At 43.3% G+C, this 21,250-nt stretch overlaps 1 protein-coding gene and 1 long non-coding RNA gene across 3 annotated transcripts in view; one reads left to right on the top strand and one right to left on the bottom strand.

Annotated features, from left to right (window-relative positions):
• The first annotated feature begins 4,842 nt into the window (after positions 1 to 4,842).
• LOC139928106 (C2 calcium-dependent domain-containing protein 4C) overlaps positions 4,843 to 21,250 on the top strand; it is a 304,401-nt gene continuing 287,993 nt past the window's right edge. Inside the window, exons 1-2 of one of the 2 annotated variants that reach the window (XR_013505082.1) lie at positions 4,843 to 4,955; positions 6,106 to 10,985. Coding sequence is in view for 1 of the 2 variants with exons in the window: in XM_071920489.2 (XP_071776590.1) it covers positions 6,167 to 7,432 (1,266 nt within the window). In the remaining variant the exon portion in view is untranslated. Of the gene's footprint in view, positions 4,956 to 6,105; positions 11,398 to 21,250 lie in introns of those variants that run through there. The other variant, XM_071920489.2, reaches the window with a different exon arrangement.
• Positions 18,034 to 19,125, bottom strand: LOC144539820 (uncharacterized). Its single transcript, XR_013505112.1, has 2 exons — positions 19,029 to 19,125; positions 18,034 to 18,182 (listed from the first exon to the last, which is right to left on the bottom strand). It is a non-coding gene; the product is annotated as an uncharacterized LOC144539820 (long non-coding RNA).

The following is a 21,250-nucleotide window of genomic DNA, read 5'->3' as shown; positions in this document are numbered from 1 at the left end:
TTCCCTTGAGTAAATGAAACAGCATACAGCCAGAGTTACAGTATATAATGAGACACATAGTTCACCCTCATGGGTCTATTTCTCCTGTCATCACATGCTCACATGCTGTGCTGTACATGCTACTCCTAGTCATATGGTTCACGTCTATGTTCTTATAACGACCCTCACTCCGTACAGTACGGCTTCCTATAATCTGGTACTTGGAAAGGAAAATCATCATTCCATGAAATACCATAATGGGTCTGACATAAAAAGCCAGATCCATACAGTCCGGCTCTGTGTGGGCTCTCAGGAGATCGCAGCGGTAATCACAGTGATTCTCCTCGCTCTCAGCCTCCCTTATCTCCAATCACTTTTCTTTTTTTTTCGCAGCCTTTTGCCTCAGCTCCCCTTCAGCTCCCAGGTCATCCCTTCCATTTTTTCCCCCACGGAGAGACACTGTCGCTGCCGCAGAGTCCATCAAATTAATTTCCTGATGCTGCAGGTCTGGCCTTTTTGCCCTGCGTGAGTCTGTTTATCTGAGGTGTACATACCAATCCAAATGCCAGTTCAGTGGATTGACCAGCGAGGCACTCAAATGGTCCTGGCATTTGCTGAATTGCCTCTCTCCGTGGTTCCTCTCATACTCAGGCCAAGGGTTTTTTGAGTCTGTCTGGATGGATTACACTCCTCTTGAACTGTGGGGGGTTTTAAAGCGACCGCTGGCACGGAGCCAGATGTTAGGATCCGTGGCCGTGTCCCAGCAATATCACACTGAGTCCTTGCGACTGTGACTGTGAGTCACATGTGTTACTCCGTCCCTAGTCCAGCTGGCAGGTTGGCAGTAAGCTCCAAGCTCCCATATGGAGAAGGACCTGAGTCAGAGCCCTCGGCCCCGCAGCACTGACCCGCAGCTAGGTGGAGGGTGGCGGTGCAGCATATTTCGACGGGACGGACTGTCACAGATTGGAGAGGTGAAGAGGAGTGAGATGGATATAGGGTTGGTAGGGCTCATGACGGACCTCATGACGTGTGACGCCTCTTTCTTTCTGCTCCACCATAAGTGACTGACGGTGAATGGAGGACTCTCTCTCTCTTTCTTTCTCTCTCTCACACACACACACACACACACACACACACACACACACACAAAGACACTGCAGAAAGAACAAGTGGCCAAACCTGGAGGCATGCCGGCCCTCCTGCAGAGCCTTCGTACAGATCTGTCTTGTTCCTGTTCGGTCAGACCGCCTCTTTTCTACTTAGTGGCCCCAATTCCTTCCTCCTGTCGCCCCAGGGGGCCAATAGGGCAACAGCAGGTGCGGTGACACAGCGGACCGAAACATCGTGTGAGCATGAGTGAAGGACACAGTTGTCGATTGACAGCTTAGCTGCTTTCTCACATTTAATTCCCCCACTTACCACCTACGCCCAGGTACGTCTCTCTCTTCCCAGGGAGGGAACAAGAAAGCTCAGAGCCATTAAATCAGTTCTGTATCATTCATAGGTATGACCAAGGGCACACACACACACACACACACACACAGACTAGTTCTTTCAGGTTTTTAATAGACAGTTTCGCTCTTCCTCACATTTTCGGACAGACAGAGATGTAGGACCCAGCCCTTAATGAGAGCAGAACAGACACATTAACCTTTTCCCAGTCTGTAGTCTGTCCTTGTCTCATACCCAAGAATCTCAGGCGCTTGTATATCGATCTCATTATTTTGTAAAGGGTTAGCTGTTAACAGTGGGAGCCCAGAGTTGTACACAGACTAGTGTGACTGTCACACTTCAAATATTCCTCAACAGACATCTTTGCCCTTTTAATCAATCAAATGTCACATATCCTTTTTCTTTCATTCTCATTTATCCTTTATTTAATCAGGTAGTCTCATTGTCTTTTTCAAGAGACCTGAGAACAAGATGCGTTTATAAAAAGCAATCACAAACATCATAGAAAATGTGAGATATTGCTTTAAAATCAGTGAAGAGGACAGAAAATGTGAATTTCAAAGTGCTTTGCAGTTTCTTCCGTTGATAAAGCCCTCAGTACTGGAAACCGACATGGCCAAGTTAAGAATTTATGTGCAGAGTATTTAAAACTAACCAGTCCTGTGATCTGGTATCATAATTACTGGATTCAAAAGGCAGGCGAGATGTGAGGTACAGGGGCGGCTTCAAAAGCAAAACCTTTTAGATGAATATAATGCAATGCATTTCCCATCTTGTTATTGGAGAAGACCGGCAAAATTGTTGATATGAATCACAATGGTGGGTAGAAAATGTATCCTGTAATAAAATGCAAGGCCCTGTGGTAAACTGCGTCTAATGGCCTCAAAGCAGGAGGGGCAGCATGAAAATACAAAATATCGCCGTAATCAAATACAGACAGGACTGTGGATTGTAAATAGCCTCAGAAATGCGAGTTTGGACTAGTTTGCGTTGCAGAATCGCTGCTGATTCTGAATTGTCTCGCTGCTACAAGCTCCCTTGAGATCTGTCACACTTGGTAAGTCTATAGTATGTAACAGGAATGGTTTCTATAAGGCTGTGAGAGACTCTACAGGCGTTATTAAGGCTCAAAGTGACAGACAGCAGTGTCAGGGTTCAAATATCCCATCTGCAATCCACTGTATAAGGTAAATGGATCTTTTCACCGGTTGATTACATCAGAGAATGACCCGTGGGTTGACCTCTTAAGACAAGACGCGCAATTATCTCCACTCATAGAGCTTGAATGGCAGGCGTGTTTAACATGCCACGCTAAGGCTCTTCTGTTGTGTGTCCTCATCACCTCAGGTTGAGTCGCAACGCATCCGGGCTGATATTTATCGACTGTAGAGGAATGTCATGTGGCAGGTTTATCCTCTTCTTGGGATCCGGCTTGTGTGTGTGTGTGTGTGTACATTTGGGTGTGAGGTGGTTTGGTCTGTTTGACTCTGAGTGAAGTATCTTCAAGTGAAAGAGGTTTGCAAATTCATATTAAAGTGAAATTTACTCCGCAGCTCCTCTGTTTGTTTTGTTTGCCCAGCTCCCAGTCAGCTGTGTGACGAAGGGCGACTCGACCCAGGAACAACCAAGTTTCCTCTCAGTTTCCATGTGGATGAGGTCGAGTCAGAACTGCAACCTGTTCGAGGAGTATGCACATCACATGTTTGTTAATCAGCAGGTTGTAAAACCACCTTGTGAGTAAGGCTGGGCGATATTGAAAAAATCTAAATCAAATATTGCAGTATTTTAGACTGAATACCTCGATATCGATAATGTGACAATATTTTGGGGATGAGTATTCGTGCTTTCATAAGATATTTACACACAAGAACATTTTGAAAATTAGTAATGATCATTAGTAATCAGTGGTGCGCAATCAGTAATAAGTAATGTGGATATGATGAGCAGGTAAAGCCAATCATTATTCATTTTACTCAGCCAGAACAGGCTGATAAGGTCTGAAAATTGTATCACTTCACTGCAACACAGCCTTTAAGGCCAGGAAGAAGTAGGCTTTCACAATATTCATAATATGATGATATCTAGTCTCATATCACCATATTGATATTATATGATATATCGCCCAGCCCTACTCAGTGCTACCAGTGTAATCCATGCCCACATCAGAAGAAGACAGGCTCATATTGGTATAAAGCCAAAACTACCACTACAGTCCATGCTGTTGCCACATATTGAGACTCACTCAGGCGCTGAAATCTCTGAGCTACAGGCACATTTGTGAAATCCCTCCTTGAGAGCAGCAGTAGGCTGCAGTGTGGCTGAACCGGTCAATGCACTATTCATTACTGGCTCTACACACACCTGATCTCTGCCATTTCTACTTGTTCAATCCGCACTGGTTACTGACACTTGACTCAAAGCCAGCTATTTAGAGAAATAAAGTGCTTGCTTTGCGACAGCTTTGTCCTCCTGATCAATGAAGTCAATAGGGCCCTTCCCATTTTTAGACAGAAAAATATATTTGTTGCCATAGCAAAGTTTCCAGGGAAACCGATCAGTCGGTTTAAACCCGAAGACAGACAATAAAAAAAAAACACGCTGCTGTAAATTGAATCAGACTACAGAGCCAGGTGCATGTGCTCCACGCAGCATTGTTGTCTGCTCAGCTGCACGCTGTCCTGGTCAAACACGCGCAAGTCTTATTATAATTCTCTCATAGACTGATTTACTGACGTAGCTACAAAAGCTCCAGTCTGTGGCAGAAATAAATGAGGGGCAATTTGGCCCTTTTGAATGAGCCCTGAAGCAGCCCGACAGAGAAAGTGCCATGTCCTTTTTTTTGTCGGAGATCACTTTTTAATGATGCTCGTGTTCAGATCTGGTTGAAAAAGCAGATAGCAGCAGCCTAATTAGATGTGGCGCCCGTGACAAACGGGGGGAAGTTTGATTTGATTTCGGCAAAAGGTCAACAAGAATGACAGGCTGCTCGCGAGATATAGATTTAGTGAGGCGTGCGGCACAGCAAAGACAAGTAAAACACTGATTTAAAACCGTTTAAGATTGGGGAAAGAAAAAGTAATGAAGCAGAGTGACTGCGAGTGATCTATTCTCATACAAGTGTCAGTTAAAGTGATGTTATCATGCAGCGGATATGAAGACAACACAAATTCCCCATGAAAAGATGTGAGATGGTGCCAAGCTATATCAACGCAGGATGGCTGGTTGGATATTTTAAACCCACCTGTAAGAATGTTCCACCTCTGATATGCAGCCACTGTGATTCTGACTGGTTGTGCTGGGAAACACAAAAACACACCATTTGATCTTATTGGTCAGCCTCAGCCATCGCCACGGGGACAGCCAGTGTATAAAAAGCATGACAGGCGCTCTCGATCTCCAAGTCCATCAGGGCGCACAGGAGCGCTGCGGAGCGCAGTTGGTTATCGGAGGCGGAGGAGAAAACACCTGTTAACGGAGGAAACAGCGGAGAAAGCGGAGCAGTGTGTCCTTTATACGGCGCTGTAAGTATCATCATGCTGAATTCAGTGTTTGTGAATTCAAATGTTTTATCCGAGAGTTCATGACATTGAATTTTATTTTGGAGGATATGCCAAGCGGACTTGTGCGCACGGGAAGCCTCGTGGCACCTGTTGAACTGAATCTCCGTTCATTTTATGAAACAACTTTTATACTATATTTTTTATTCGACTTTTTCGTTTCAAAGTGTTTGATGTGTCCATGAGCAAACCAATTAGTCTTATTCTGTTGTTAGATAATTAATCTTTGGAATATTGATATTATTATATTTTGCCAAATTAACTTAAAAATTATTCTCTTCCGCATGATACTTTTTACCATCGTTTTTAACCGAACTTGAAACTGAAACATGACAGAATTTTCTTTGTTCAAAGAACAAAATGCACGTCCATTAAAACCGTTGTTATATCAAGAAACAGGTAGCCTACTACATAAGTTAATACAACAATGACTATTAAAAGTAACAATGTTATTTTAAACGCTGTGCAAAAAAAAACAAAAACAAGGAAACATAATCAAATAGTAATGGCTCCATTGTTGACGTTTATGGCTTTGAGCCAACCTATTGTTGCTTTGACAACAAGCTGTAGCCTATCCTATACGGAGGTTTGCAACTCTCCAATCCTGCATCCACACTGCTATGAAGAAACAAGCAGAATGGCTCGTTTCATTTGTTGTGAAAAAACTATGACTGGATTGTGAATCATTTATGTTTGTTCGGTTTTTTCATATTATTGCTTATTGAGACTACTATATTGGCTATTAAACACACAAAAAAAAACCAACTAGTTTCTAATTGTCTAACATTTCTTTGAGGGAAGCCTAGTACTTTTGTGCTATAGCCTATGAATCATGTTTGAATCTCTTTCTGGGCTTTAACCTCTCTGAGCTTATAAACAAATATTAGCTCAGAGAGGTAATAACTCGGTTATACCCCCATTCAGAGTATATGGCTGTTTGAGTGCCATTTTCCTTGCTTTATTCAGTGTCTGTCTTTAAATGCTTGAGGTTACCCAGACTATTTGGATGTTAGAGCTACATTATCTCAGTAAGTGTTATTTTTGTCACTCTGTTCCTTGTGGACTACCCATACTCTGGTCATTAAAATCTTCCCCTGTGTGTTATTAATTGCAGATACCCCTGACTGCACCTACCCTTCACCCACACATCCCACTTGGTCAAATCCGGTGGGACCATGTGGGTTCTGGATAAGATCCGTGGGTCGGTGGAGACCAACGTGCTGCGGCAGGGGGAGAACGGAGACAAGAAAGGCAGCGCCCCGGCCTACAGCAACGTCCTCACACCTGACAAAATCCCAGACTTCTTCATTCCCCCAAAGCTGGTCAGCTGCCCCCCGGAGCTGGAGATTCCTGATGTAAAGCCCAAAGAAGGATTGCGAGCCTCCGCTTCAGAGCAAACCATTGGCAGTGGAAAGAAGATCAGCAGCCCTCGTAGCCCGCGCCTGGTGGCCAAGCTTGCAGGAGACACCAAGAACCTTCTGAGAGCAGCAAACCGCCACATCATACAGATAGAGAGCGCCGACGACGTCGTGGCCGGAGACACCAACGCCGACCCCCAGTCGCAGACCGCCATGTCCCTGCCTTACGTTCCCAAGACCCAAACCTCTTATGGCTTTGCCACTCTGAAGGAAAGCCCCCACACCCGCCGTAAGGAGTCGCTGTTCCACTGCGACCTGACCAGCCCCATCACCTCCCCAAACATCCAGAGGAAGACCCAGGGGAAGAGCGGCGGCAGCGAAGGGGGAAATCACCTGAACCCAGCCGACTTCAACACTTCTCACATCAACCCCTACCGCTACTTCAGCGGCGGGGAGAGCGACACCTGCTCCTCGGCCGAGTCCTCGCCGTTCAGCTCCCCTCTGCTCTCCCGCTCCGCCTCCCTGCTCAAGATCTTCACCCACGAGACGCAGGCCAAGGTGGTGAAGGCCAAGCGGACGTTCGCGCGCCACAGCTCCCTGTCCACCGACGAGTGCAGCTCGGCCGAGCCCAGCCCCAACATCCAGCGCCGGCTCCACGCCCCCTCCGTCCACGGCGGCGCGGGAGCGTCGGACCACGCCCTGCACCGGGAGCACACCATCAACCTGCACAAAGGCGGGTCGGTGAGGATCAGCGCCAACTACGACGCCAGCACCGCCCGCCTGCGCATCCGCGTTCTGGCGGCGGAGAGTCTTTACGACAAGCTCTGCGACATCAAGAGCATCAACTGCTGCGTGTCCGTCTACCTGAACCCAGGCAAGCTGCAGAAGCAAAGGAGCAACATCATCAAGAACAGCCGCAACCCCGTGTTCAACGAGGACTTCTTCTTCGACTCGGTAACCTCGGCCCAGGTGAAGAACCTGTCGGTGAAGTTTAAGGTGGTGAACAAAGGCACGAGTCTGAAGAGGGACACGCTGCTGGGAGAACGAGAAGTACCGCTGACAAAGCTGCTCTCGGGGCCCTAAGCCGCACGAGGCAACAAACACGACAACACTGGATGCTGATTGAAACTTTCATTAGATGTTTGCACTGGTTTCTATACATTCTGCTCTGCACCTTTTTGTTTTTGTTTTTTTGAAATAGAGTGAACATATAGACGAAGGGAGGGTAAAATGAAGCGCTCCCCAAGAAGCGAAACAAACAAACACCTAGACGGGGAGAGAGAGAGGCATTCTTCTGATGTCTGAATGAAGAAACACTTAAGCATAAGACGTGCTGTGTCCTCGATTGAAAAGCCACGCTCCGAAAAATGAAGCCCCTGGATGAGCATGGGTGGATGAGAGATGTTTGGCGGTCGAGCTTTGCCCCTTTCCCTACTCACAATGAATGCTCATTAAACCTGGCTGGCTTGATTTCCAGCCGCAGATGAATTTGACAGATGAAAGGTCTTTTCTGGACACCCCCACCCCCCCCCACCCCCCCTCTCCCCATCTCCCAGCCAACGTCTTGAGCCAGTTCTGGATCAAAGGTTGGAAGACACCTGTGCATCAAACTGCCTCCCTGCCCTTGCCTGCACAGTGTACGTCATGTGTGGCATGGTTGTATCAATGTAATATGACATAAATTCACAACAGTGCAGGAGGTGATTCGACAGTATACTGTTTATTCAGCACAAAGATGCTTTTGTGGATCCGTGTGTTCTTTGAAGTGGCACTACATCCTGATGTGCAAATGACCCTTTGATCCCAGTTGCCATGGCCCGTCTGCTACGGGGGAGGGGGAGGGACAAACAGAACAATCGCAGGGTCTCCTATCTGGAGAATAGGACTCTGGTGTCACAGTCTCTAGAGTACCATTTGCATGGCATGAATATGTAAATGATATTGGCATGTGCTTGCCATTCTCAAAGTTTCATGAAACCCAAAACCCGAAAGCCTTACTATGTGTGTGAGGTGTGAAAGGTGTGTGTGTGTGTGTGAAAGACAGAGAGAGAGAGAGAGAGAGAGAGAGAGAGAGAGAGAGAGAGAGAGAGAGAGAAAGCATTGAATTTTGGCTAGTATGACATTTTGTCCCAAGTTGTTGATTATAATTTTATATGTACAGTATGTGATATTTGTACGACACTTTTGTATGTTTCGGAATGACTCAATATGTGTCTTGAATTTGTACTGAATATAACTGTATATGTATAATAATTTGTATGACTGTCTATGAAATGCCAATTATGCACCGCGCACCAGGAAGCGAATGCCCGACGAGAGAGGCAGTCGCCTCTCTTGCAATCATCGCATCGACGGGTCATTTTAACGATTTCTGTTTCACCCATGTCTGGCTACATAACTGAAGCCCTCGGGGAATAAGAAATGTCAAGGATGAAACGCAGGAAAACGATAATACGTGTTTTGACATGAGCAGCGGCCGTCTCCTCTCTCTCGGCGTACTCTGCTGTCCTTCTGAGGAATTAGAAGAAATTGCATGTGATTGTAGCCTGGAGTGCTTGGCGGAGGAGAGCAACTTCAGAGAGAAAATTAAAAGAGTCCGCGCATCCACCGCAGAGGCGACAGAGTGACGCTGATCGCAGAGTTTTCTGACACATCGCAGACAGCTGGTCTCGTGGAGCACATTGCCCCCAACGCTTCAAATCAATTCTGTGAGGATTACTCTCACGTTGCGTTTGTAACTCACTTGTAGCGACGCTATTGACATGCTCTGTATACTTTAAATACGAATGTCGTGACAGTGCTGGTTGGTTTTGTTACGGTGTGACAGTCAGTGATCTGTTGTAATCCCTGTTGCGTAATTGTTTTTGTTTGCATACAGTACCTGCTCGTAGGGTTATTGTGTTTTTACTGAAACTTCCTTAATGGTAACTAACCCCTTTGTTGCCAAGCCCCTCCTTAGGTTTCTTGTAGCATGCCTAAAATACTTCTGTAGTGACAGTGCTAAATTTCAGTGGAATTTTTATTGTATAATAGTGGGGTTGCCTTATGCTCTGATTCTAGATGGGGATTTGCTGCCAATACTGGGCTGTGGAAATGTTTATAATACTCAATTATGTCTGAAATATGGGTGATGTGCTTTGGGGATTGCCCGACCGAGTCCTATTTTTGTAACTGATTGCCTTGACTGGTTTCCCGCGGCTTATCATTCAGTAGATTTGATATGTGGGGGGGGGGGAAAGGATAATAAAACTGTCCAAGAGGGTCCAGTTATCTGACCACCTGACTGGGCAGGCTGTGCCGTCCTCAACCTGTGGCCTAGCGAAAGATTTCTATTTTGCTGAAGGGTGAAGATTTGGCCACATGTCTAATCAGAAATAATTATATGGCAATCATATCAGAGAACTTATCTAGGATATCATGTAGCATCATAAGTGAAAGAAATGGTTAAAGGAAAATGCCACCTAATGCATGGGTTCTGTGTTATTCCCTACTTGATAGGCGTTAATGCCATGTTTTTTATTTTCTTCATTACTGAGGCATTGGCTTTCTGTTTTTTGTGCTGACTGAATTTTGCCACAAGCTTTCTGAAAATGCAGCTCTCCTTGGACTCAGCGACACTTTTTCTCTCCAGCAATGAAAGAAAAGAAAGAAGACGTTTTCTCCAGAAGTTTAATCACGTTACACTGGAGCAGCATTACAGAAAAAGTGACAACACCAAGAAACACTGTATTTTTATCATTTTCTTTTACAGTTTTTTATTGACTTTTGTGGTATATAAGGTCGATTTTCAGATACACTGGAAGCCTATGGCAGTGTTCAGCCTCCACAAAATGGATACCACATATCTCTAATAGAAAAAAATATTGCACAATGGTCAGAGGTGCTAATTATGAACAAGGCATTGAACCTACATGTAGTAACTCATCTTTTAAGAAGACATGTATTGCTGGACACTGATGATTGATGTTTTGTTTTGTTTTTAATCGAAGACAGACAATCTGCATAAAGCCTTTTCAATCAACAACATGATAGGCCTACTTTGGATCTGGCAGACTACTTGTACATGACTCTCTTAAAAAACATATTAGCCTTCCTATGTGTGTCCTGGTATGGGATACATGTTGCTGGCTGTTAAAGAATGTATGTAGAGCCTGAGATTGTAGGAAATTCATTATCTTATCAGTCCTCTGACATACAAGCCACTAATCCACCTCAGGATTGATTTTACATTATCAATTCAATCAAAGTTAATGTGTATTCCAAGTGAAAGAATAATCCATTTGCAATTTCTTTGACTTAAAACACTCCCTTCTCTCTTTTCCCGACTAAAATCATCCTAATGTATTGCACATAAACTGAAGGCTTTTGAAGTGAGTCACAATAAAATTAGGTTGGTTTTAAACTTAGCTGCTCTGCCCTGTTTAGATACAGGGTTGGCCAATTTGAATGCTAACCTTTATTTGATCCACTGAGGAATTACCAGAATTAACTTTTCCATTATCTTGCCTGTTGCTGTGCTAAAAAGCGGTCCCTCTCTCTCTGCACTCAATAGCTGTTTAATTAGGACCGGGGTGGAGAGGCTTGACTGACGACGTTTTAAATGAGAGTTGAGAAGAGCCTCAGTGCTTGTGTGTGTGTGTGTGTGTGTGTGTGTGAGACAGAGTGGTGGTCAGATGGATATTGCATTTCACTGATGGGGTCACATTTAATTCCTTACAGAAGCTTTTTTTTTCTTTTTAATATGCTGAACTGTCTCTCAAGTCTTCCTGTCTTGACAGGTTCTCTCTGAAAAATGAAACTGAAAAGTGCCAATCCGTTACTTGACACCAAATTCTTTCGTTTCTCTCCAGAGATGTTAGATAAATGATGGAAGCTGGTTTCCATGTGCTGTTGTTTTTGTTTTTGTTGTTGTTGATGTTGTCGTTGTGCTCTAGTCCGTGCTGGTGTGAGTAGCTACTTTTATACCGTGATGCTAAAACAACTGACACCTGTGGATTTTACCAACCGTTCTCTGATAATTGTGTTAATGGTTGTATGAAATGCTTTAATTAAAGGAAAAAATCATCATCCCTGCTTCTGTCAGATATTCATTTACAATACATAAGAGCAGTTACATATTTTAGATGTTCTGATGATATATGAGGCATTTATGTAGAGTTACTGAGTGTTAATATGCATTTCCAGTGAATTTCCCAATGTTTTGTGTCAATGAAGAGTTGCATTTTCCACCCACCTCATCCCGTTTTCCCCATCTCTGGCTTTTCTGCCTCTTTCCTTTCTCTTATTACTTGATTCACCATGGTAATGTGACACTTTTGCTCCCTCGGACCAACCCTGAGCCTTGTTAACGACGTCCTCCCACTTAAGTCCCACATTCACCAGGGTTTTCAGGCCTCCTGCCTTCCCGCCTCACCCGCTCATGTAAATTGGTACATGCGTTATAAATGCCATACACAAACAGCAACGGTCAGCATCTCACCTCTGCCATGCTGTTTTAATTGGCAGGTTAAAAATACCGCACTGTAAAACTCTCACTATTAGCCTCGGGCAGGAGAGAGGCAGGCTTGGCACTGCCTGTGTGGGGAGGGAGTGCGTGGGAGACGAGAAGACAGGAGCTGTTAAAACTAGTAGTAATTGCTGCCACGGGTCAGATTTTTTTTTTATTTCTGTGCACATTAGTTATTTAACTTTTTAAAAATATCATTTGAGTGTAACTTTTTTTTTAATCAGAAGAATAGCAGTCCTTGCGTTAAAGGTCAACAGGTTTAAAAGTTGCTGAGCGTGGCAGAATGGCCTGGCGGTCACAGGTTTGATCCGGTGAGATGGAAAAGCCGAAATCGCTGAAACATCCTACAGCAGCGGTTTTCAGTTGATACCCGGAGCCCTGCTGGTTTTCATTTTAGAAATCTAATCAGGGACTGATTTGCACCTGGGATGCAAGGTGAATGCAATTAACTACCTGGCAGGGAAACCAGCAGCAGCCGCTCTGGATCCAGACGACCAGGAGTGAAAACCGCTGCAAGAGGACAGGAGCGCTGAAAACGTCTGAAAACGTCTGAAAATGTCAGTGTGAAAATGTGAAAACTCTGTACTCAGATGAATACATTCAACTTTTGAATTTTGGGCTGCCAAAGGAGGTGAAAAACTCTGAATCATTCAGTTCAATACAGAGATTCACTGCCCTTTCTTCCACCCACCCCCCTGCTTCATACACACACACACTTGCATACACATACAAATGCATATATTAAAGCTGATGTGTTGTAGATCTGACGGTTTATCAGAACTAAGTTCAAAGTATAAGAAATCCACACCAAAACGTAATTGTTACTACTTTTTTTTTTACTTTTCTACTTCTAAAACACCCCTTGTCCTGGTAAAAAATAAGCCACACATTGCTAAAGTAAGAGATCTCACCCAGGATCATTAGTTTTTAAGACCATTTGTGTTTTGGCATCGCTGTTTATCATTTACATTTTCACTGCTATTCTAATCCAGAATGACTAACTTTAAGCTTTAACAATTGATTTTCATTCCTACCGCTGCCTGACTGATAGTTTCCCCTCTTTATTATTCATCTTGCTTTATCTTCAGAGGATCCTACAAAAGCAACACACTCATACCTAGAAAAAGCTCTTCCTCTTTCCTAAGCCCCACAGTAGCTAATTCATCACACACACACACACACACACGCGCACGCACACACGCAAAAACACTATTAGGTTTCCTGTGCCAGCTGCACATGAGATGCTGCCACTGCCTACACACCCGCTCACTGTGGCGGCAAGAAATGTTTTTCAATATCCTTCATCTGCCACTGTGCATTTCCATCCGCAGCCGGATGTCTCTCACAGTTTGTAAATTGATTTATAATGCTGTCTTCTCCGGGGCGCGGGGTGGAGGGGGGGAAGCAGGCGAGACTCGGGTCTGGCTGGGCCGGGCTGGGAGAGGCATAGTGCGCGTTGTGTGTGACGTGGCGGCCGCAATGAAAACCTATACTCAAGAGGGCAAATTTGATTGGGGCAATTTTCATCCCCGGCTTCCTTGACTTCAGGGAGAAAAGGTTGAGGGCTATTATTGGCTTTGGGATTACTATGGCAACCAGAGAGCAGAGTGTTCTCGGAGTGAAGGAATGAGAGAGAGATAGAGGGAGAGAGAGTGTGTGTTGAGTGTTTGGAGGTGGGTGGGGGTTGAGTATTGCTATTCAAATTGCTATCCAATATAATTGTGGCACGCTGGGTTTATCTTTTCAGTGTTAACCCGGTGGCAAATAAAACTTTAATTACTACTCGTTTGTGATCTGTCTCCAATCACAAATTTTCAAACCTTAACTGAAACCAAATATTAAAGGAGAGTGCAAATTTACTAATTAATGGCTAAGCCTTTACACTGGTAATGTGAGAACAAGCCTTCTTCACTGTCCTATCATCACACACTTCATACTTAGGGATAATAAATATCACCGAGCCTCACTGGTGAACCTGCAGCATCACAGATAGTTTGTGGTTGTGTCCTTCATGAGGAGAGCTGCAGCTGTTTCCCTGTACGTCTAGAGGTAACCGGTCCTCCTGTCAATCCATCACACAGTAATTAGGGCTCTCATCATCACAATCAGAGCGGTGAGTGGGACTCGGGGGATAATGGCAGCGAGAGGCCCGGCTGTCACAGCTGTCCCCGGTCCTGTGATCGAGTCCAGAGAAAGGCAGGGGATCCACGAGGAGCATTCAGATAGAGCGCTGCATTTATCACCTGGCAGCCAGCGCCGCTAATGATCAATGGCTGCTCCTTTGTTCGTCCGGCCCCCGGTGACCCTGTCAGCGCCGGCTCCCACCGCCCTAACCACGAAGATGGCCACCGGTGCGGCGGTGCGGCTCAACCACTTCGATCGCAGGAGGCACTTCAGCTCTAAACTCTGTTGAGCCTGGAAACTGGAACCAACCGTGCTATCAAAACCACCGTGTCAATGTTCCCATAGCAACCCTGGGGACGTTTGTCATAGGTAATGGGGAAATGTAGGTGTGCCGGAGGGGGGTCTGGTCTTCATGAGGAACATCAGGTGGTTACTGATGCAGAAAAGACCATTTCAATGCATTTGGAGTCAGCTGAAGCATGGAAAGAGCGTCAGTAATTAGCTGCCTCCTCCTCAGGGGGTCAGCTGACGGAGAAACCGTAAGGACAGGTTACTGAACAAACAGCTGACAGAGAGACACTGTGGAGAGGAATGTCGCTCTTTCAAACACACCTCAGAAATGATCCCATGTGACAAGGGACGCAGTGGAGGGGAAACCCACCTCTTCATTTGTGAAGTGGAGTTTACCCAAGCTGATATAAATCTTTATGATAAAACTTCCCAGCATATACGAAGAGTTTCATTTCCTAATAAGATATCCACCATCTGAAAAGTGTGACACTTTCTCTCACAAAATAACTGATGGCATGAATATAAAACTCACCAGAGAAGATTATTGATACCATTATTCATCTTAAAGGTCCCATATTCTACACTTCCAGTGTTTTATTTTATGTCTTGAGGTCCATTCAAAGCTGTGTGTGTGGTGTCGTGTGCCAAAAACACTCTCAATCCATTTTTACACGTTCATTTTCCAGCATCTCTCTGAGCCTTACCAAGAACAGGCTGTTTCTGTCGCTGTGTCTTTAAGGCTCATTAATATTAACGACCCTCTGTTCTGATTGGCTAACCGTTTCAAGAGTGAAACGTGAGACACCGCGGCCCGGCAGCAGCAGGTAGGGAAAACTCTCCGGTACATACACAATGACAACCGCTCAACCGCTTTGAAAAAAACACTTTGTTAGCCTATTATTTCTTACAAAAATGATAATGAGCGAACCTTTGTGACGCCACAAAGTTACCGAAGTCCAAACAGCTCGTTTTCTAATATAGATTGTGTGGATTTAGTTGGTGACCGTGCGTTTTGATACTTTCTCCAGTTTTAGATACAACATCCAACTCCGTTATAATCAAAGAGGCAAGGGAAATCCTGTTTTACACGATATGGGACCTTTAAAATGTTGGCTTTAGATTATAATCAGTTGTATTTCAAAAAAAATATTGAACAATAAACATTTTTTTCTGAAATGGATATATAGCGTCATATGTTGTTGTTTGCCTTGTGGTGATCACATACTCAAGATCTTAGTTTACCCACCTTTTTATTTACCAAAGCATCACTGCAGTACAGTATGCCTTACCTGAGCTGTCACTGGGAAAAAAGAAATACAGGAAAAGGGCCAACGCTGTGACATCCATATTGATTTTGATTATGCAAATGATATTGCCATGACTTCCCTTTCCCCATAAAAAAACAATAAACTGCATGCAAGGAAATGAAAGCAATTTCATTTACTAGCCATCAACACCCTGTAAACAAAGCCAGGGCTATTTTTTCCACCCAATCGGACGCCATATTAACACGATATTAAAGGAAGCAGCGTGTATGTTCTTTCACAAAGTGGTAAATTATTAATTTCATCCAGCAGAATGATAACATCCTGAGTGGCACCGCATGATGTCTTCATCACGTTCTTGAAAAACAACTGCAAATTACACTTTCATCTCGAAAACACTGTTCTCACTCTTCCTCTAGTCTTGCTGCATGCCTCTCTTTAACCCTCCCTCTCTCATTTCCTTGCTTCCTACCGCATCTTCGTCTCACATCTCTCTCTCTCCTCTCTCTCTCTCCCTCCCTCTCTCCCTCTCCTGCTCATAGCTTCAGAGGTGAAAACAACATGAGGCTTTTCCCTGATTGACACTTTGCCTGTTGACCACGAGCTGCGCATCTCCCCGAGAGCCTGGATGAAAGAGGCTCTTTGCGTGCATGTGATTGCACAACATGTTCAATCAAAGACAAAAGCTGCTGCACAGTCCAAATTGCGCAATCAACATTAATTTTTATTACAGAGTCAGCTGGGGGAAAGACTGAGTTCTGCTCTTTGGGGAGTCTTTAGATGTTGTCAGTGTTAGAAACAGACGTTACAGTTTGTCGTATGGCTGGGACTTGCTACAGTTGGTAAGGGAGACTTCAAAATACTGGGTGATGAAAGGGAGTGAGGCTGTGTTGAGATGAACCATAGACGTGTGATGAAACAGCCACAAACTCCCGAGATAGTAGAACTGTCGACCTGACAGCTAAAACGTTCATATTTATAGCTCTCCACTCTTCATGGTCTGAGTAAACATCTAGGGAAGTTAGATGGCTAAGGGGCTTCAGTGCTCTTTCACGAACAAGACTTTACGGTTTGTTTACTACCAGAATGCACTTTCAGATCTGACTTTTACCAGGCAGCCTCAATTTCCTGTTCAGGAGAAATCAGCAGCAGGTTGCCCACGCCACAGCAAGCATTGTTTGTTGTCCAGATTAATCAGTCCTGATAAGAAGAGAGAGAGAAAAAAAAAATGTGTGTGTTACAGATTAGACGGCATACCTTGAGGTTGCCATGGTGACTGGCAGGCAGCAGACACCTGTGAATTAACATTAGTGCTGCAGCACCAGGATCTTAATTAGAGACGCAGGGAAAGAGCAGGGCGGTCGCACGATTCGACGCGTTATCCCAGCCCTTTATCAACACACTGCTTCCATAAAATCAAAGAGAATTAGCTTTCAAATGAACAGGTGCCAGATAGAGAGAGAGAGGGAGAGAGAGAGCTCTCCAACTGCAAGGACCAAGGACTCGGTCTGGTTTGGTTAAATGTAACCTGGTCCTCAGGCAATTATTAATTAATTAATTATGCAACGCAAGGCGGACATTGTGTGCATTAAGAGGATTCCACTCCAGTAGAACCAAGATAATGTGACTTGATTGAAGAGAATTTTAAGAGAAAGGTGATTGCTGTTCGAAACAAATGAATTATCTCACCACATTGACAGATTTTTTGTTTTAAGAAAAATAAGATTTTAAGACTCAATACTAAAGTAAATACTATAAATACAATTCCAGAGAGTTGACATGTTCCTTCACTGGCATGACATTTTTTCTTAGTTTGTAGCAGAGCCATATAGAGAGAGAGTTGCGTCAACGGAAGTCCAAAATGCTTGATCGTCACGTGATTCACGTAGCTTCAGATAGTTCCAGGAAGTACTTGGCGGGCAATTTGAAAACGTAAATACAGAGACAGAACTGCGATTTTTGGTAATTAGTAGTCAATAAATGCATTGATTTACAATATTTATATACAATATTTATATAGCACACCGACATGTGTATGTAGTTACATCAATGTTTTTTTAAAAAGTAAAACTTGTATGGTTTATTGATATATTTAAAACACATATATATTTATACACATATAAATATATATATTTTATGTATCTTTTGTCTTTTTACTATGCATTTATTTACCGCAATGAATTCATTAAATAAATCTCTAATAAACTCAGAAACATGAATAGCATGTCAAGCAGGTTGTCTGTGCCCTTTCCTCTGTGTTGTCCTTGCATATAGTCTCCACCATGGTTTGCTGTGCTGCATGGGGATGCTCCAATCGCTCGGAGAAAGGAGTACGAATGTATGGTTTCCCCACTGATACGGAGAGGAGGGAAAAATGGTTGGCTCAAGTCAGCAGGAGCAATCTTACTATCACTAAAGATCACAACAACAAAAAAATATGCGAGGTAATAATATTCAAACACTTCATTTGCACTTTTTCACAAACAAAGACCATACCATTGGGAAGCTTAATGTTTGGTTTATTAAAAATAAGGAACAGGGAAAGGCTTGTAAAACCCAGGGAGTTGAGACTCAGGGTGCAGGGTGAGGGTGCTGTCTCATTGCAGGGAGTCTTCAGGCTCCATTGAATCCCCCTGTGGTTCTTGGGCTGAAAGAGAGAGTGAGAGAGGGAGAAAAAGACAGAGGAGAAAGGGTTAGACACACCTATATAGGCTTGGATGGGAAATTGCTTTTGGAGATGAGGTGTGGTCTTTGTTCCTCAACTTAAGTTATGGAACTTCATTAGTTGTGATCATCAACAGCTTTTGCTGCTGATGTTTAACAAAGTATGACAAGTGGCATCAGTTACTGATGTGATATTAATTTGTATAAAGTTGTCTCATGTTCTTGGTTGTCTTTTATATATGTAATGAGTGTATACATGTCCAGTAAGTATAAAGTGTTCCCTAATACTGTGCATTCAACCACTATGGGATGTGTACAACACTCAACCCATAAGTTACGTTTTTGTTTACTGTTTTGAAGTCTCAAATATGCACTCTAAATCCATATCAATAGCGATGTATCACAAAAATAACTCTCTTCCTTATTATTGTGTAACGTTAACTTTATTATTAGCTCTTACTCCAAAATGGATATCCTCATTTCACCACCTCCACCCACCACTCTACAAACACATGCCCCAATGTTATATTTAACTAATATTTAACTCCCCCCACCCCGCAAAAAAATCACGTTTAGAAGTCTTTTTCTCTAATTCCACAACGTTGGATGAAATGACATTAAGAGAACGGAATTTATAATTAATAGGCTGTTCGTGGTTAACGTTATGTGTTGCTAACTTTATTCAGTATCCTAGCCTAATCTGTTATCTGTTAACCTTCCCTAAATCTACTAATTTAGAGGGGGATAATCCACTAACATGCTTTAATGCACATGTTAATTTGATACAGATGTGCTGATAATATACAATCTGATTCTTTAAACATCTTACCCTTTCAAAGTGCATCACAAACGGTCCATTCCGCTGCAACTCTACTGCGCTGCTAGTATTAGCCGCTAACTTCCGGGAACTATTGAGAGGCTCCGCGATCCGCCATTGCTGTAAAAAAATGGTCCATTGGAGAGAACGGAGATGACGCAACTCTCTCTCTATATGGCTCTGGTTTGTAGTTTTCCTTATCCTAAAATGTCAGCCAGTTGCCATGGTGGTTCAACAACTGTTAACACTGTAGTAAATATCCCTTTTATTGCTGAGGCCATAATTGCTTCCTCTCCATTATTTCTGTCACAGTATTTTCTAAAATACTTGAGCTCATTTCATGGCATCTCAGGTTAAGGTCCCTTCCCAAGCAGGACAAGTGTACTCATATCTGCCTAAACCACATCTGCTCTAGACTTGTTTCTCATGGTGAAAACCAGATAATGTCCATGGCAACATGTATACTGGCACGGCTTGGTTAAATAAGAATCTCAGCGACCTCTGTATTCTCACAGCCAATTCTGAAGCCATTTTTCGATCATTATTGACTCAGAGCTGCATTGATTTCCAAGTCCAAGTCCAAGTCCAAAGATAGGTGGTTGTGTTGGTGATGGCAGCTCAGCAGGCTCAGCACAGCACACATTGCCCTTCAGTGGTGTCGTCAAGAGGCTGTTATAGACTTATATACATGCACTGATTCAAATATTTTAGTGTTGCTCTAAAATTAGGGCCTATCTGGAGATTTGTCTGAGGTCACCTGGTGTGTATTCAAGCCCTAAAAACTTTCTGCACTATGGGCACAGTCCTTATCTTGTCATATTGTCCACAGGGTACCAGATGTTTATATGATGAAGCTTCATTTTTCAAGAACACCATCTGTCCAGCAACTTTTGCTAAATGTAATAGTCTGTGCCTTCCATATGCCAACTGAAATTTTTGCTTGCGGGACATAATTTGTTTTTTTCCGTTTTCTTTTACACAACACTCATTTCTGAGTGTTGCATTATGCATGTAGTTTGTGCCTGAGTTTGTTTATCACAGATGTAACACAAAGTTGTTAAAATTATTTACAGTACAACTATTTGGTGCATCTCCACAGACTGTGTAAACCTAACCCTGACACGATTTCGAACATTAACCCTAACCCTAAGATTAACCCTAGCCTAGACACTGAATATCTATAGACTACTTTTCACACAGTTATGAGTATCAGAGACTTTTTAGTCATTTGACAGGAAGTTGAGTATCAACATTGGACTATCCAAACAAAGTGTGGCCCCTTTTTTTTCTCCCTCGATCCCAACCATCATCATCTCTGTTTCTCCCTTTGTCTTCCTTTTCCTGTTCTCCTCCAATCATCTGTCTCACTCCTTCTCTCCGCCGTTCTCTCTTCATCTGTCTCACTCCTCTCTGCTGTTCTCTCTTCATCTGTCTCACTCCTTCTCTCCGCTGATCTCTCTTCATCTGTCTCACTCCCTCTTGCTTCATCCGTCTCACTCCTTCTCTCTGCTGTTCTCTCTTCATCTGTCTCATTCTCTTTGAGTTTCTTTTTGTGTGTTTCTGCTGCACCCAACCTGTGATAACTAATTCAATATATTAGCTAGACATTTTGGTTACGCACACACTGCTACACACTGTTTCTGATGGAATATTCATTCACCATGGCTGTGTCAACAGTTCTGGTACATAAACTAGGTTGGCAACGACTGGACAGGAGTTAACTGATATTACATCCACATACTATGGTACATAGGTAGATAAAGAGAGAAAACCTGTTAGTCACAATAATGATTAATTTATGCCATCTGATGTTAGGCTATGTTAGTCTTAGCTAGGTCGCACTAGCTAGTGCATCAGGAGGCTAACGATTTTGTTGGTGAACCACAATTAGCCTTGATTAAACCTAAAATCCCTCTTTCCCTTCAATGTTATTATATTGTAAAAAGGAAAAAAACATTACATTTTTTTCTGTGCTGGCTTGCACACCATTAATACTACCCTTTCAGTCTACATTAGCTAGCCTCTGACCAAGACATGGCTAGATTTTTATTTGTTCCTTATTTAAACAAGTTTGTGATAATATATATAGAATATAGTATATATAGAAAACCACACAAGCATAAAGTAACATTCAAAGATTAAGAATATGTGGATAACTCAATTTTGATGAAAAATAAAAAAGTTGAACCTAAGCTCACAAACTACTATGGACAGCGTGATCGTCAGTTCTCCGT

The sequence above is a fragment of the Centroberyx gerrardi genome, chromosome 9 (assembly GCF_048128805.1).
Source record: "Centroberyx gerrardi isolate f3 chromosome 9, fCenGer3.hap1.cur.20231027, whole genome shotgun sequence".
In the NCBI taxonomy this organism is placed as follows: Eukaryota; Metazoa; Chordata; class Actinopteri; order Beryciformes; family Berycidae; genus Centroberyx; species Centroberyx gerrardi.
The sequence above is the reverse complement of the archived record's forward strand: the minus strand, read 5'-3'. Positions and strand labels throughout refer to the sequence as shown.